The 17,506-nt window shown below is 41.4% G+C and overlaps 1 protein-coding gene across 10 annotated transcripts in view; it reads left to right on the top strand.

Moving 5' to 3' along the window:
• Positions 1-1,238: 1,238 nt before the first annotated feature.
• TC2N (tandem C2 domains, nuclear) overlaps positions 1,239-17,506 on the top strand; it is a 32,407-nt gene continuing 16,139 nt past the window's right edge. Inside the window, exons 1-4 of one of the 10 annotated variants that reach the window (XM_086893052.1) lie at positions 1,258-1,519; positions 13,524-13,619; positions 14,906-15,033; positions 15,692-15,925. In XM_086893052.1, coding sequence (XP_086749178.1) covers positions 14,967-15,033; positions 15,692-15,925 — 301 coding nt within the window. In that variant the 5' untranslated portion in view covers positions 1,258-1,519; positions 13,524-13,619; positions 14,906-14,966. Of the gene's footprint in view, positions 1,727-2,588; positions 2,778-13,523; positions 13,620-14,905; positions 15,034-15,691; positions 15,926-17,506 lie in introns of those variants that run through there. The other 9 variants (XM_086893056.1, XM_086893053.1, XM_086893057.1 and 6 more) reach the window with 9 other exon arrangements.

Here is a 17,506-nt window from a genome sequence, read left to right as displayed (position 1 = left end):
AGTGAGGGAGGTTTGTCTCTCATCCCAGCTGAAAACATCACAGGACAGTAACATGCTCTTAAGATCCACACAAGATCAGGTAGTCCACATCCCTTACCATGCCCAGCTGAATTTTGTGCTTATTGAAACAAACTCCCCAATTTTCAAACAGCTGAAAAGAAGACTGAAATGTGTCCCAAACCACCAAAAGAGCCATAGAGATGTGTTAATAGGCCCCCTCAAATTACAGGGTGCAGTCTTGCCTTGATGAAGAAGGAAGGTCATATTGCAAACTGGTTTTTTTCCTTTAACTGCCTTTTCAAAAATACTGGTTTTAATGTCTTTTCCTTCATCAGAGATGCAGCCTGCAGTCCCAATGGATGGTTGCTACTGCACTGCAACTCCAGCAGCTGGAGAGCCCTTCAGGCAGGATTTGAGGTCGTTGAGAACCCAAAAATCCCTTGAGCATGACAATGCCGGGGTAACTTGACAGCAGCAAGCTACATACAGGGGCCTTATCAGTAGTTAAACAACACACTTCTGTGAAGAGTGAAAATAAAGCTGTTCGGTCATGTAAATTAATTCAGTGAGATGCCTTGAAATGTGTGATTGATGTGCACCTCAGAAGGACTCAGATAATTCTTGAAGCATACCAGGTTACTGGTATTTCTTTAAAACAGTGACCATGCATAATCTCTTGCGTTCCATTAACAGGAATCGGAGCCCCTCTGCTATGTGATACCCAGTACTTGCAACTGGCTCTGCACAGAGATGAACAGAGATGCTTTGTTAGCTCAAAATTTATAAGTCTGTGCTTTTGGCAGAGGGTCTCTCTCAGTGGCTCTGGCGCTTGAAGCAGCTGTGTTACACTGCATGATGACAGGCACGAAATTCTTAGTTAGCAGCAGATCTATGGTGCTATTAAATTTAAAATGAAAAATATTGTAACAGAAAAAATACAGTCTTGGTGTATGGGGAATCCACTAAAAACTGCAAATCAAAAGCTATTAGGGCAACTGTGCAAAACTTCAATGACTGAAAATTGTAATGCTTTCAAAGTGTAAACAGCATTTCTTTGGGGAAATACACACTTTTTCCTACTAATCCAGCCCCACCTTTTCTTCATGTTTGCCTCTCTTGGGGTACTTTAGCACTTCCATTACCAAAAACTAGAATCAAGGAGAAACCACCTTGAAATTTACAGAACTTCTCCTTCCTCCAAGGAAATTTCCAAACCAGAATTTCCTGCTGAAAATTCTGAACCAATCAGCTGTGTGTGATCGCTAAATTACCCTACAAACTCTGCACTCTAGTGGCAGGGGCTTTCTCACGTGTCCGTGTGAAGCCTAGCTTGACACGGATCCATATTCCAGCTGGACGCGCCGTTTGCTAAGAACATTGTAAAACACGAAGAAATCGCTATCTCTAAAACAGAAGCCTGGTCGTGCTTCTAGCAAAACGAGGGGCAGCTCTGGCACCGACTTTGCAGGTGTCACGGTCCAGCAAGCGCCAAAGAAGAGTTACTGGCAGCCATTTGGAGGTGAGTTTGCCGCAGCGAGTAGCTGTGGTGAGGCGGGAGAGTCCCGAGGCTGCGGGGGAACTCCCCTTCCGCGATAGCGCTCGGTGAGTAAGCGCCGGGAGCGCACCTGGCCGGGGGCCGGGCCGGGACAGCGGCCGGGGAGAGCGGCGGCGGCTCCGAACCGCGGAGGCTCCGAACCGGAGGACACACACGGAGCCCTCCCAGCAGGTACCAGACCGGGCAGCGGGGGCCAGGGCAGGATCCCCGGCCGGGGGCAGGGACGTGCGGGCTGCGGCCGCGAAGAGCAGGAGCTGCCCCGGCGGAGGCAGCCGTGTGTCTGTGCTTCCTACCGAGTGGCAGACTTTGGCAGATGTAGGCAGGTAGGAAAGTGGTAACTATTTTGAAGTACTGGGGAATTGAATCTTCGTATGAATTAGGTCCGAGGTTCAGTTGTACTTAGAATAGTTTCAACGTGGTATTGCTGTATGAAAATACCTTCTGAAGTTCAAATACTCCGTGTGAATTAACAGCTAAGTGTTGTCACAGGCCGGCGATAGCTAATTAGGTCATCTTCCCTAGGAACACTTCAAGTACTTAGAGATGTGGTTTAGCCGAAACTCCAAGGGAAGTTGTGAATATAGCTAGACAGTTTCCCTCTGCATGGGATGAAATTAGAGTCAGAAAACACATATTTACTGAAGTATGTCCTGCTGTATCCAAGAGGATATATGCTGTATACCAAGCAGGTATAATTGTAAGCTGTTTCAAGCTTGTCCTGTGTACAGTTGTTGAATGCATACCATGAAGCTGGATTCCTAGGTGTTTTGGATCACTCTGGTTGTTAAACAGCAATCTGAAATAAATACCATCTTTAATTAAGCTGGTCTTGTAACTCTCCTTTGATGTGGAAACATGCCCGCTGTCTCATGTGATGCATTTCTCTAGATAAGAACGAAAAGGTCGATATCGTGACTGCTCCTACAATGCACACATCCAGTCACTCTGCTGTAATTGTGCGGGAAAATAACAAGATCTCAGGATGTCCATGGGGCCACAGCTGTCAAGTGCCTTCCCATCTAAAAGATTCTGTGAGCACCTGCACCTGAGCACCTGCACCTTGGAGCTGGACCCTTGCCGTCCTAACCCTCAGTCTGTCTCTGATCTGTGCAGGCTCAGGTTTTTCCCAGTGATACTTGCTGAATGTACTGAGGTTTGCTGCTTTATGTGCCTTTAGTTTTTACAGTTGAGTGTCCAAGCTGTCCAGGCATCCAGAAATGAGGTATACCTTGATAAGTTCTTCTTGGAGAGTCCAAGTTTCTTTAGATATCAGGGGATCAGGCCTACTTAAAAACCATGCAAGGGAATACATTGCATGCCTTTTTTTCCCCTCTTCCTGTTATTTCTAGGTTTTGTCTATAGCTGTTAGACACATGTGAAGAATCAAGTTCTGATTTTGTATCTTTCATTTCTCAAGAGAGCACTAGACACATAAACCTTTGTGCTGTTCTGGGCTGGTGGTCTCTGGCTTCTTATGAAACTGTTTCACCTTGCTTTCAGTATAGAAATTTTCATTAGATGAGCTGTGATCTTACAACTCGGTGGCTAGGGCATGAATTCAGGAGTGGGGAAGTTTAATTTTTTTATCCTTTTACCAACTGTATGCTAAATATTAAAATACATATTTTCTGAATACATGTGGTTAAGCAATACTTAATTTCAAGAGAATACATTTATTACTAAAGTGTCCCTTGATTCTTGCCAATACTCATAAAAATGACACCTACTAAAAACGTTGCACCCAGAGGGTATATTGGACTTCACAGATGTCACATGAATTCCACTGCCCTCCCCTGCACTTAATTCAGATGATGGATCCTCAGGTGATTAATCCCTCCTTCTTCTTATGCTGTAGAAAGAATGAATGTGGGCAGGGTTGCTCAGTCAGTCATGTGTGTGTAGGCTATTAATTTACAATGCTGGAAAAAAAGTTTAGGCACTGGTCTCTAACCTCAGGCTTAGTTGTTTGCCCTGTTTGTTCTGTCACTTGTTTCGTATCAGCTGGTTTGCTTTTCTCTCAGCCTCCGTTCATCCTCTCGTGGGTGGTTTAGTTTCAGGTCTAAGTGACTCTAAATGCACTCCCCAGGGCTGTGGCTTGGCTGTGAAATGGGCAGTCCTGCTCTGGCCCTCTGTTTTCCCCGCTGCATTCTGACCCCACCTTGTGCAGTCAACCACAGGAAGAGTTGGAAAACTACTTTTTTTAAGGAAAAAAAAAAAAAAGTTTGTTTATTTTGGTCATTTAATTTTGTATCTAATCAGTGAGCTGAGCCAATTCATCATGCAGCTGTGTGTTTACTGGGTCCTGCAGGAATGGCTGTTGGCAAGGCAGGGATGAACAGCCCCCCCAGTAGCAGCCAGCCCTTTAAGCAAGATCGGGACAGGCAGATGCAGCCCCCATGTGTGGTGGGCAGAGCCAGAGGACCTGTCTTATCAGAGCAGCCTCAACTAGGAAGCCAAGCTTTGGCTAGCTTAGGCCTTCTGTCTTCGTGTCTCTCCTATCTGCTGTGGCTTATACCACAAAGAAGTACACATTAACTCTGGTGAAACATTTATTAAACTTTTTTTTGCTTGATGAAGGTGCTATTTACTTCATTTAGTGAATTTTATGTGATGCATATCCTAACTTATTGCTCCCCTCTTTGGACTCTTGTTAAATTTTATAAAATAATGCCTTTGTTTACTCTGAATTGCTATCTCCCCAGATACCTTAAATCTGGTAAATATTCTCTCTAATCTAAGTAGGACAACACCCAATCTCTGTCAGCAGAGAACTTAAGCTCACTCTTTAAAGTGAAAGGCAGAGCAAGCTCTGACTTGAAGTAAAACAGTCTCTGAGTTAAGCCATGTTGTCATTCTAGTTAGTAATGCTGCTCAAGCTCCATCAGAATGATTGATTATGCAGGGAGAAGTTAGACTGATAGCCTTTTGCAGTCAGGATTGATCTTCACATCTAAACTGAGAAGACTCATGTGGAAAGAGATTCAAGCCCTGGGGTGGCTTGAGCTTCCCTGTGTTCCATTATATTTTTTAATGATCTTAATACATGAAACCTCACAGAATTGCCGAGGATACTTGTCTTAAGCTTAGTATGAGTATTTGTTTGCCTGTCATTGCAGCTGAAGTTTGCACTAATTCAGTGCCAAAAAAAAAAATTATGTCGTCAATCTGGTGCTTATCTTTCCTGTAAATTGTACCCTGGTGATTTTGCTTTGAATCTTTGTTTTCCAGTGATCTAATAGCAAGACTTAAACCGGAGAGAACAGATAATTAGGTCCCAAATGAAGGGTGTTGATGTTTGGGGGATCCTTGTGGTCACTGCAATGGCCTGAAGAGTGAGTTCTGGAGATGCTCTTTTGGCAATTAAACCAGCTTTAAAATCCAAAAAACACAGTCTGTAAGGACTGTGTGTCCCAGTGACTTTGAAACCTCCCTGGCACCCCATTAATTTAGCACCTATGCTTTGAAGCCTGGAACCTGGCTTTAGCCGGTGCCGGGTGCTGCGGCCTGGGCAGGGGGCGCGTGCTGCGGGCACTGCGCTGGGCCCTGTCCACAGAGCACGAGGGCTGCTCAATGCACACGAGGCTGCCTGGCTTCTGTGGGACAGCCTCATCATCAGAGCTGGGGGGCCCTTCTCCCTGCAGGAATGCAACCCCTCTCCACTGAGCTCTCGGGGCTCTGGGCAGAGGGGGCTGGATGTGGCCTTGCCCACCCTGCTTGTCGAAGCTGGCTCAGGTGGTTCATGTGGCCAGAGATGGCCTAGCCCTTGACCAGGACTTGAGAGAGGCTGGAGAGGGCAGGGAAATGCGAGGCTGTGGCAGAATTCCCTTTATAAAGTTCAGGCCTGCAGTCAGTCCACTGTGATTGTATGTCTTCCAGTAAGGAAAGCACCTGCCATGCAGAGAGAGGGGTTAGTCAGGATAAGGTTTAAAAGTCACTTGAGCAGTGCCTTTGTGGTTAGTGGTGAACTGATACAAAACCAAGTTTTGTCTCCTGTTTCTGAAAGAAATTCTGTTGTTTAGTACTTCTAAGAGACAACAAAACATTCTCAGGACCAGTTTAATTTTTCAATAGGGGGAAATTCTTAAAATTTTAATTCTGTGTTGATTTTGTTGGGGCTTTTTTTTCTCTATGATTTACTTTTGCAAAAGGGAGTTGTTGACATCTAGATTGGGAGCTCTATTTGACTTTCCCATACAGGTTCTCCTCAGCAGTGATTAGAGCTGCAAAAAAAATTCTTCCATAAAGCCTTAATAAAATGACATAATCTGCCTGAATTACTCTGACTTTCATTCTGTTAAGTGGTATAGGTACTTCCAGATCTAGTTTCACCAGTGTGTGAAATCATGGGTCCAGAATCTCTTAGGAAGAGTGTTGATTCTCAACCCAATAAGATTTTAAGAAAAAAAACATACATTTATGGTATAGCTCTTGTTCACTGTGCTGTTAAACAATTCTGTCCTAAGGGAAAACAGGGAATGGTAGCTTCATGCTGCCAACTTCTGCTCTCAGGACCTCTGTCTTCTCAGAAAGGAGCAAAGCCCCACCACCGTGTCCCAGAGCTGTAGCAGCATTTGGGCAATAATGATTGGGTTCTTAGATACTGTCATTAAATTGAAACAGTTTTGATTTCTGCTGTTTCTCCCCATGTCTGTGCAAACTCCTTGAAAAATGCCTCTGTTACACAATGCCTGGTTACCACTCATCTGGCTGGGCAGCTGCCAACAACTCCAGCCAGTACAGCTCTCTGAGAGGCACTGCTGGGGCTGTTAAAGTGGTTCTGGGTTCCTGGTCTGGGTGGATTTAATGCAAAAAGTAATAAATAGTTGTACTTTATAAGGACAGTATCCTTCTGGACTTTTATTTCAGTGTGTGTTTAGGCAGCTTCCTGAGCTCAGTACACATGCCCTGCAGAGCCATATTCCCAATCTGGTTTGGATTTGAATTATTTAAGATCAGTTTCCATTTCCTGTTCTTGATTCATTCATTTAACCTGTTTGCATATATGAAATGTACTTAACTCACCTTTCCTTTCTTAATCTCAGGCATAGTCTTTTAGCTTTCATCTACACAACCTACATGTTTGCTTCCTCTCATCACTGTGTAACTGGTTCTACAGTGACACCATGGAGCAGAACTGCTGAACAGGGAATCCTCGCCCATTGGAAACTCCATAATTGATGGGCTTTTTGTTTTCATCATGAAACAGGATAATAATTATGTGTAACATAGCTATTTAAAAACTGCTTCACCTAAAACAAAGCAATAGATGTGTGTGTCCGTGTGTATGTGAAGAAATTGTCCATCTTCACTCTTGTTTTAATGGTAATGAAACTATTTTTCCATGCAAAACTGCTCAAGTTTCTTTTTTTCTTTTTTTTTTTTTCTTTTTTTTTTTTCCCCAAATATACAGAAGAGCTATTTGCATTAGCTGTCTGGATGTTAGATGTGTATACATGTGTTTTCTGTATGGCTCTGTGGTCATGGTAGAGCTGAGGAGTCCTAATGCCATTTAATGCTCTTTTTCAGTGTTGCATTGAGTTGGTTTCCAAGGGCCATCTTTGCAAAACTAGACACATTTAGCCATGTTAGGGAACTCCACAGGCAGATGCTCTTGCCTAAAATACCTTCTTCTTGGCTGTCCTGTTGAAAAATGAATCCAGATGTTTCCAGTTTTCTTTGGTATCAGAGCTATAGAAGGACTGCTGACAGTTCTATTTTTGGGGCTTCTTGGCATTAACGGCAAAAAGAGAAAAAATATGGATTAAAACCCGACACAGAATACATAAAGTCTTAAGTTAGATTATAAAGTAACAATTGGTGATTGTTGTGATTTGTTCCTAATCTGATTAGAGCAAAGGACTTATCTTATGTTGAATTCTTTCCATGTTCTCATCAAAAGCCAAGTTCTTTTTACAGATATTTTAGTCTCTTCAGCTTTCTTTTCTGGTGTCCTGACTTCAACTCTTGCTTTGCCGTTTTCCATCTGAATCCAGAAAGGTCTGCAGTTCAACATAATGGATTTATTCTTTTGTGTTTACTGCCCCAGTACATACAATATTATACATTCTTGTCCAAGTCAGTGAATTTATCTTCAGTTCGCAGGAACAGTGTTGTCAGATCAGTAATTGGAGGAATTGGTTACTTGCCTAATGCAACATTAGGAAGAAACACTATATCAACTTTTACAGCCCAGAGCATAGGGGATTCAGCATATTAAAATCCCAAGTTTTAAGCTTTGTCGTGGGATAGATTTATAATGTTTCCTTCTTAATTCAAATATAAATCTCACACAAGAAAAACTGGTTCATATTTATGGAATTTTTTTCTTTTGGCCATTGTAAATTATATTATTAATGTTTTGCATGTTGGGGTAGGATTGGATTAAGTCTGCATTTAAGGGCTGCAGGTGCAAGGCTGTAGCGCTAAACCAGAGGCAGGGTGTCCCTGGGGCCCCTGTCAGAAGGACAACTTTGGATCCTGTACTTGTGCCAGGGTTTGTTCCTCTTCTCCGAGGGGTGCCTGAAAAGCAGAAGCAGTTGTTCCTGTAGCACAATAGCTCAAGCACACACACCTGCTCAGCTTTATTTTTCTTTGGGGAAGTAGGCAGGAGCAATTAGTTCTTCTCTGTGATGTACTCTGCTGCTCTGTGCCTGGGCTCTGTGTGCAGATGTGCTGAAAGCCACTTGGCCTCCTCCAGGCTGGAGCCCTGGGAAGAAGCAGCTGCTGAGCTGAATGAGACCACAGCTAGATTGCACAAGTGATCTTTAGGGTTCAGCTCAGGGCCTGCACAAAGAGAGACATACATTAGATCATCTTTGTCTGGGCAGAGAAGCTGGAAGGAGAAGGAAAAGCTGGAGTGGGACACAGCATGTTCTCTCAAAAGTGCATGTGGGAAGATGTGGCTGCTCCAGGAGAAGTTTCTGCCCTGGCACAATTAGAGCTAGACCTCATTGGCAGGAGAAATGCAAAGCAGCTCTTAGGCTCACAGTGAGCTCTGCTTTTACTGCTATGACAGCATCTCAGCTAAGAACTGATCTCTGAGGTGCTTTTCTTTCTCTCAGAAGAAGCTTGTTGTAGTTAAAGAATATTTTTGTATAGTTGTCACATCCTGACTGATAGCAGTAACATATTAAGCACTGCTGCTGATTACAAGAGTTTTAAACTTTGCCTGCAACTGTTACCTGTAGGAGAGCCCAGCAAACAGTATCTTACCTGGCTGCTATGGCAGTCACCCAAGGGAGTCTGCAGGCTCCCAACTTCCTCATCTTCTTCACTTGCTCAAAATACAGTCAGAAGGATGCCGAGCCAATTGTGGACTGGTAACAGTTTGGAATGTCAATACAGTGCTGTGAGAGTGAGAGCAAACTTTTACTTACGAGTGTTATTAAATGAAATATTTTCTCACTTTAGATTATCTTGTGATACTGTTGAGTCTGAGATGGATAGTTCCTGGAGATAGAGTTAAAATATTAGTAGTGAAGGAAATTAGTTATTGTAATATTTTCTGAAATAAAAACATGTTTCTGCTGAAGTTGCTGAGTGTAGTGCAGCTGTAACTTGTTGAAAACCAGTGGTGTCAGAAGCTGAGGGGAGTGGGACAAGGGCTCTTAATGGGCCTCCTGGTCTTCAAAAGAAAAATTCTGGTTTAGCAAACTATAAGTGAATGAGAGGAGGTTGCAGCACAGGGCTGTGACAGATCAGACCCATGAACTGTTCCGTTCCATTTCCTGTTTTTGTGATCAGGGAGAGGAACATGTAAAACTTCCCCTGATGGGCTGCTGTGTCATCATTTACCAGCATGGGAAGGTGCTTCCTGAGCCAGGCAGTTGGTGGTTTGTTTGCATCACGGAGTGTGACTTTACCATCTATTTCTGTTACCTGATTCAACTGCTTAAACAACACTGGGAGCCGCTTTGCCCAAGGCAGGCTGTGCAATGCTCCGTCATAGAATCTCCATCAGCTAAACTAGGTTAATGATACATGGTCTTCTCTTCAGTTTTAAATATGTAATTGCACTTTTTTTGATTTGCTGGACTAAGAGAGTTTTGCCTCTCTTCATTATGGTTCTGTTGAATTGTTTGTAAGATGTGTCTCACAAGAATGTCTTTCTGGTTGTGTCCTTCAAAAGCCTTCTCATACCTTCTTTTTCTGTTGTGTTATTTCAGCATCTTCTTTGTGATCCACTGCTTTCAGGGTGAAATCCCCTTTTTTTTCCACTCACAAAAAAAGAGAAAGCCTCACATTATCTTAATTTCCTTGGAAGGCAGAAGAAGCAGAATAATCTCTGCATGCAAATTTCCAGGGCTTTTGTGCTCTTCCAAGAGTTGTGGCTACAAGCAGAGAAGGAGGGTGTATGTATGCATACACACCCCCCATAGTTATTGCGGAGATCACTGTTGTGGAGTTCTTCCAGAAATAGGTATAGAAAGGAGCTTCTTATCATGCACCTGATAGGTGTTGGCGTTACATTTTTGTTTCCTTTTTTTTTTTTAATCTCGCAGACATCCTGCTATTGCTGAAGTTTATAATGAATAGGAACGAAAGTTGTGTCCTCTCTTTCCCCATGCTCAGATGCACCTGAGGTACCTGTCTCTTCTGTGTGGGCAGTACAAGTCAGGTCTACAGTCCCCGAAAAAAACAGTTGTTTTTTGTTTTTAAACTGTGGGGTTTATGTCTTTGGTAAGTGTATGTGGGTACGTGTGCTGTTCTTGCTGCTGGAGTAGCAAAGTACCTGGAGGCAAATGTCTCAAAACTGCTGAGGCTGTTTTACTAGTGTTGGCCAGTTTTGAGATGTGGTGGCCATCAGCCACCCCTCTTCAGATGAAGAGCTGTGCTGAGAGGGGTGCACAGCTCCCAGACACTCCCTCAGAAGCAAAACCATAAAACAGCTGGCTGTGGAAGTTAAGCCTTAAGCAGCATCTGCACCATCAAAAGATAATCCATCTGACCTCCATCAGAAGCAGCTTTTGCTGTGCTGTGCTCCTGTTAAACATCTGGAGACCTGAGCTGGTGCTGTTATGCTCTCTGAAGGATTTCTGCGACTGGAACTGAGTGCATCTTCTGGATCTAAAAGGCAGAAAGTCACAGGGTGGCACAAACAGGTAGCATAAGAGGTATCATAAACTGGGTGTTTGGCTGAGGTGTGAATTAGAAAGATTGAGCTCACTTTCTCCAGGGGGCAGATCCTCATACATTGCAAAGTGTCCTGGCTCCACTGGGGCTCATGGAGTTGTAGACGCTTATGTCATTCAAAGATCTGTCCCAAATGTTTTATAACAACTGATGATCCCTATTTCTGGATATTTTGTTTTACACATCCTGCTGTGTGAGAACTTACTGCTGCTAGAATTTTGCTATGGTATGTTTCTAAAATGCAGATCTGAGAATGTGTTGTATACATTTATGACTGCCCATAAATCTCAAAATGTTTGAAACCACTGGTTTAGCCAGCTTTCCCTGTTTGAGGACAGCTATTTCACCTTTGTTTCTATTGTGTAGTTGTGAATGTGTTACCTGTTCAACTCCTATGGAGCACAGTTGTGACTAAATTAAGTAAAATTCATTGGCAACCTGCAGTCTTGTTGCAAAACACCCTTTCCTTGTAAGGCAGTAAAGACCTGACATTTCTTCTCAGAGACTGCTTTCAGCTTTTAATATTTAATATTGCGATCATCCGTTTTCTATCATGTTCTTTTTATTTAGTGAGTTGTTGGAAATATTTACTTTCTTCTTAAAACATCTCTGTCTTGTAAGCATTCTGGAGGCATTTGGAACTAAAGTCTTTGATACTCTGGTTATCTGTTTTTAGCTCAGTCAAAATTTCTATCAGAGGAATCTGGAAATCATTAAGATAATTTATGTTTTCCATCTAAACTCATTAAAATAATAGTTCTTATAATCCTCTAGGCTCAGTGTATGTGTGTGGTTAGGTTTGAAACTGCTGTTTCCAGGATGTTCTAATAAGTTTGGTTCTCTTTTTGCCTTAGTGTGGAAGTACTCTTGCTGAGTTACATTTGCTTATCTTACTTTGGCTTGATACTGGGAAGAAAGAAATGAAATGGCTTACCAAATTTGGTGAAAAATACCAAGAAAGAGAGAATTTTACACAAGAGTGACAAGATCTGGATTCAGTTCCCTCTTCTGCAACCTGATTTTTCTGTTTATTTATATGAAAATGAGGGGAAATTCTCTCTTTCCCCATAGTTTTGTCAGTCTAGAATCTCAGAAATGGAGGATGTCCTTGTTATGTGCATTGCCTAACAAAAACTGACCCCAAAAAGTAGAGATAGTATCAAGGAGTCTTAACTTCTTGTTGAAATGGATAACATTGCTGGGAAGTCAGTACTTCTTTGGGATTTGGTGGTGCACCTAAAGAATGTCTCTACGGTTCTAGTTTATTTCATAAATATATTCTGAAATAAATTCATTTTAGTACAACCTTTTAACAACTGTTAAATTGTACACTGAGGATTTTTGGGTAGCCAATACCAGCAAAAGGATCTGGCATGTGGGATAAGTTTAACCTTTGATAGAAATGTCAACTTCTGTCAAGATCATAAAATACTTGCTTAGTCTTCTACAATGTTTTTGTTTATTTTCAGTTAATAAAATATACAACAGAACCTGCTATATTTCTTTCTCTCCCACATGGTTAAAACTTTTGCATGCAGTGAAAGTTGTATAAATAACTGTAGGCAGCTTGGAAAATACAGATACAAGAAAATACATTAACTGGGAGCCAAGCCATCTAATTTACTGCCAGGATTGCTCAAACCAAAAAAACAACAATATTTATCACGGTAGCTTAATTAAGTGAATTAAAACTTTTGAAAGTAATTGAGACCATCATGTTGTGATTCCATGAACAAAGCAAAGTGCTCTAAGCAGAATGAGGGAGCACTGTGTCTAAATGCCCTGTCCCTCAGCAAATGCAGTCATTTTTTTTTGTAATGTGGCTGTGGTGTAAGTCTAGGGATCCAAGTGCAAGGTTTGTCACTGAAACCATTACATTTTCAAGCTTAAAGAAGTGTAAACAGACTTCTAGTCTCTTAGTCATGGAACTTTCTTCTCAAACTCCTACAATTAAGCTAAAACTGAAATGGAGGCTCTAACGTGTGTCTATATACTTTGGCATCCATTGTTGATATTTTGCCTTGCCTATTGCTAAAGAGCAATCTCTAATCCTAACTCTTCTTTACAGTAAACAGTAATGAATTGCTTTATATTTGTCTTTAGATAGAAGAAAAATGTTTGAACATTTGCATATTGATAAATGGGGAAAAATATAATGGTTAAAGACTACCACAGCTGACTTGGCATTACTGTGAAAGACATGGTCTTTTTTAATGATAGAAGAACAGGAGGTGTAGAACTCCTTTATGACTGTTAAATTCTCAATACCCATATGAAGCCCTTTCTTTCTAGGTAAGGCACTCACCCCTGTGAAGGAAAGGCAGCTGCTTGTGACAGATGATTCCCATTTGTTTATTTGCTCACATTAATTGTTCCAAGTAAACAATTCCCTACCAGAAACCAAATTTTCTCTGATGCAAAAAAAATAAAATTCTACTTTATGTAGATAGAAAGTAGGCCTGTGCTAACATTTTGGTTTCTTCACCAGCAGTAGCAAATAAATTCAATCTGGACATTTTGAGATAAAAGTCTGTCTTGCCTGTGCAAACTGCCACTAAGGCTTAGATACCATTGTTGCAAAGCTTAGAGCAAACAGAGCAGCTGTTTCAGTCCAGTTTAAACATGGTGAACAAGAGTGAAGCATATTAACTCCAGCTGTGTACTGATAACAGCTGGGAAGGAAAATCACTGCAAGGGAACCCAAAGTAAATTAGCAGTCTTAGCTTAGCTATCATGAGTATGCCTCCAAGGGAGGAGCAGCAGTGAAAATCTGGTCATTAGAACCATGGAGAATTTAATAAGAAATTCTCATGCCTCCTTTTGTGCTTCTGTAAAGATGCAGAGCGGGTTCTGGAGCTGGTGGCATTGCCTCTGAAGATTTTTGATGCAGATCTCATGCTGTACTTACATCATGGACAATTTTAAGATGAAGGCAAGTACTGGGAGAGGAATTCTGTGCAAAGTAATGGTGTTTGAGTTAGAGGAAGCACCCATAGCTTAGTATCTCCACTTGAGATCTACAGAATTTGAGGGGCTTTTAATGCAAGAAAAAATCTGGGGACTATTACAGTTATTTCAATAGACTTTTTGTGATTCTCTAGCTGTCTTTGACTATACAAAGAAAATTAGGGTACCATTCAAGCTGTAGAGGGAATGGTTTCCGTGTTGGTACACAGATGCTTTCAGAAATTTCTTGCAATTGAAATAACTAAGCAAACATGTCCATTTTTCATTTTTTGGTAAAACTGCATGTTTTCTCTGTGCTTTCCCCCTCTATCTTACTCGTTGTCTTCCCCATCCCTTCAACCTATGTTCATGTCCTGTTTGGTGTCTTCTAATCTTCATTATTCTTCATCGGGTATGTTCTCCTAAGAACCTTGTGCACTTTAGGTGGATGTAAAAGGACTAGACTTAGACAGCTCAAGTTTTGGACAGGAGGCAGTGCAGCTGTCTATGTCTCTCTGAAAAGAGAACATAAGGATATGAATAAAGACATTTAAATGAGGCCAGTTAGCATTGTCATAAAGTTCTTATAATGTTAACCAGCTGTTAGAGACTTGTTCTCATTCTTTTGTAGATTACATATCTCTTATTTTGCTGTAAGTCAGTGTGTTTTATTTCTGTGTGCACAGCAAACAATTATATAATAAACCAGGTCTTCAGTTTCATGTGCATACAATTATGAGAAAGCAGTAGTTTCTCAAAGAAGGCAATTTTGGCATCATTTATAAAGCCTGTTTTCAAGTTAAAAGTATGGAATATGTCGAGTAAAAAATGTAAACATGTATAGATGTATGTGAAAATAGTAGGGCAGTGAAAGAGAATAGGAGAAACATGAACAAGGGGAACAATTAAAAACACATCTTGAAAATTATTTGACAGTACCATGTCAAAACAGCTATAAAGCTGAGTAAACTCCAAAGCCCAGTGGCACACACAAATACGAGGAGAATTCTAGTGTTCCCAAAAGACAGGGACCTACCTGTCTGAGTGGATCACTGAAAGTATTTGAATGCCCTATGTTAAAATTTTCTCCTTCCTTGTGCTTTTATATAAAAGGGATTCTTCTCAGTGAGAGAAATCTGATTACTCTGATCCTTTTATGGCTGAAGTAACTTTCTGATTGATCCTGCGACTGTGTAGAAAAAGCAATTACATATTAAATAGCTGATTTCACTTACTCCCATCTACTACGGTTTGTTTGATTGTGTTTTTCAGGTTTGATAGCTGCACTGGATCACTGACTGAGGTCCCCCTCAAAATTATAACACTGAAAACAATGGCAACAGAATGTATAAAAACTTGCTGTAAACTGTGTTTCTGCATGGACAAGGAAAAAGATGATCGTGAGTATCTGACGTAATGAAGCTTTAATAAAAGTTTTGCTGTTTTGTTAGTGATGAGATTTCCCATTAATAAAATGACTGTGTTACCCCTGATAAACTTGATTTCTCTTACAACATCCAAAATTCTTTCCATGCCTCCACTTGGAGATTGAACACATGCTTGTTAGTATTATGAATTGGAACTGAGAAATAACACTTGTCTGAAATCTGCTCCTTGCAGTCTAGAACATTGTCCAAAAAAGTCAGCTTTTTTACCCAAGGTTGTGTAAAGGTCTTATATCTTCCAAACTCTCCGAATCTGAATGCTTTTTTTATTAATTTTTTGAACTCTGTGGATATTTTTAACTCTGTTAGGATTTTCTTTGGTGTCTTATTTGTTTGAAGAACTCTTTCATGATACAAGTGTAACTCCCATGAAAATTCACTTAAGAAGAAGGTATAAATATATTGCTTTGGAAATAAAGACTTTGGGTCAGTACAGGTGTCAGGAGGATGAATATCTTTTCCTGATGCTAGTCCTGAGTGCTGTAAAACTGAATACTAGCAGCTGTTGAGTAATGTATCAAGCAGAGATACTTTTAAATAAAGGAGATCTGTTCATAGTATTGTTCAAAAATTAATGCAGATGTGTACTGTCTGTCTTGCTCTTTATTTTTAGCAGTTTCCATGGTGCAGGAATCTGAAGCAGTAGCTGCAAGCAAGCCAACTATTGTAGAGCAGCCTCCATTGTCTTCTGTGTCAGTGAAGCGTCAAGTTGGCTGTTCTGAGGATTATTTGCTTTCTAAACTGCCCCTGGATGGTCAGGAGGTACCATTTGTGGTCCCTCCATTCAAACTGGCTTATGTACAGCCAAAGAACCTTCCCAGCATCTCACACGCTGGAGGGACTAAAGGTAAGATACAGACAGTATTGCTGAAGTAGCTGTCTTTAGTTCTGCTGCGCCTTGAACGTTGTCAAGTATTCCTACTGAATACATATGTTTGCAGAACTTTTCTAGAAGCCTGGTCTTGTTTCAAAGAATCATAGATTATGCTGAGTTGGAAGGGAAGCACAAAGATCATTGAATCCAAGTCCTGACCCTGCACTGGATACCCCAAGAGTCACAGCATGTGCCTGAGAGCGTTGTCCAAACACTAGAATTCTGTCAGGCTGCTGCTGTGACCAGTGCCCTGGGGAGCCTGGGGAGCTTGTCTCTTTTCTCTCTGGACACCCAGAGAGGTTTTGGCAAGTATGTCATCCCACTGTGAATCTCTGTGACACTGTATGAATAAAATTAAATGGGACAATTGCATGCCAGTGCTCATACTCAAAAGTAATGGAAGACACTTAAAGGAAATGGAATCTTTAGAAAGAATTCCTTGAATTTATTGGAGACAAGGAAAGACCTAATATGTCCCCAGTATCCATATCACTCAAGTAAAAGGAGGAGGGTGTTCCGGCTCCCATGGTTAATATTCTAGTATGTTCTAACATACTAACACATCTTCCTTTTCAAATTTTGCCAGTAGATGAGATGTCATGTGCTACTATCTGGCAGAATTTTTTTTCCCTATTATTTCCTGCTTTTTTTGCTGTTTTTTGGGAGGCCAGGGGGCACAGATCCCCTGGTACGAGGTTTCATATGATACTATTTTTTTTCTGCTTCACAACATTCTTGTGCTTCATCCTCTGTTACTCCCATACTCAAACTGCCAAAATGAAGTACATGCAATTTAGACACAGTGGCATTTTAAGATAATATGATCCCATTCTTTTTGAGTAGACATAATCCTTAGAATAGGATCCTGTCCCACTAACATGAGTTACAGAGCAAATGCTACTGTTAGGCTCTTAGTCCTTCCAGGAGATGCACAGAATTAGGTAAGGGAAATTTTTGGCACAGAGGCATACCTGAACAGTTGTTTTCTCTAGGATTTATTTGCCTCAAGGAAGTGATAAGCTGGTAGTATGTTCTTAGTCCCACATGACTTTATTTCCTTTCTGAAGGTGAAAAGCCTAATAACTGATAGAAGTCAACCATAATGTTGCATAATAACTAATGCAGTACTACCTAACTTTTTTGTGTTTGTGGGGTTTTATTCCCACCTTTCTCTCTTCTTCTCTCTAGGCCCCTGCTGTTGTTTCTTTCCTGCTCCTGCAGGGCTATTACCAGACTTCCCCACCCACTGCTGCATGTACCACTGGCACCATAGCCAAGCTAAGCAGCCTAGCAGAGCTGTTCGGTACAGACTGGCCATTCTGTGCCCCATCTTCTCGTGGTCTTTATTTGGCATGTCAGCAGCCATTAACAGGCAACTGAGGAGCTGCAGGTAGAACATGTGAGCCCCCTCATCTCTGAGCCTGATTTCCCCAGTTGCCTGCTATTTCTGTGGCTAGTTCTTTCAAGTCTGTAGTTGGACATGCTATGGAAAAGCAGGTCATGCTCCTGATAATCCCTTTTCTTACTGGGTCTAGGTTTAGACCTTACTCTTAT

This window comes from Cyanistes caeruleus, chromosome 6, assembly GCF_971803275.1.
Source record: "Cyanistes caeruleus chromosome 6, bCyaCae1.hap1.1, whole genome shotgun sequence".
NCBI lineage: Eukaryota > Metazoa > Chordata > Aves > Passeriformes > Paridae > Cyanistes > Cyanistes caeruleus.
The sequence above is the reverse complement of the archived record's forward strand: the minus strand, read 5'-3'. Positions and strand labels throughout refer to the sequence as shown.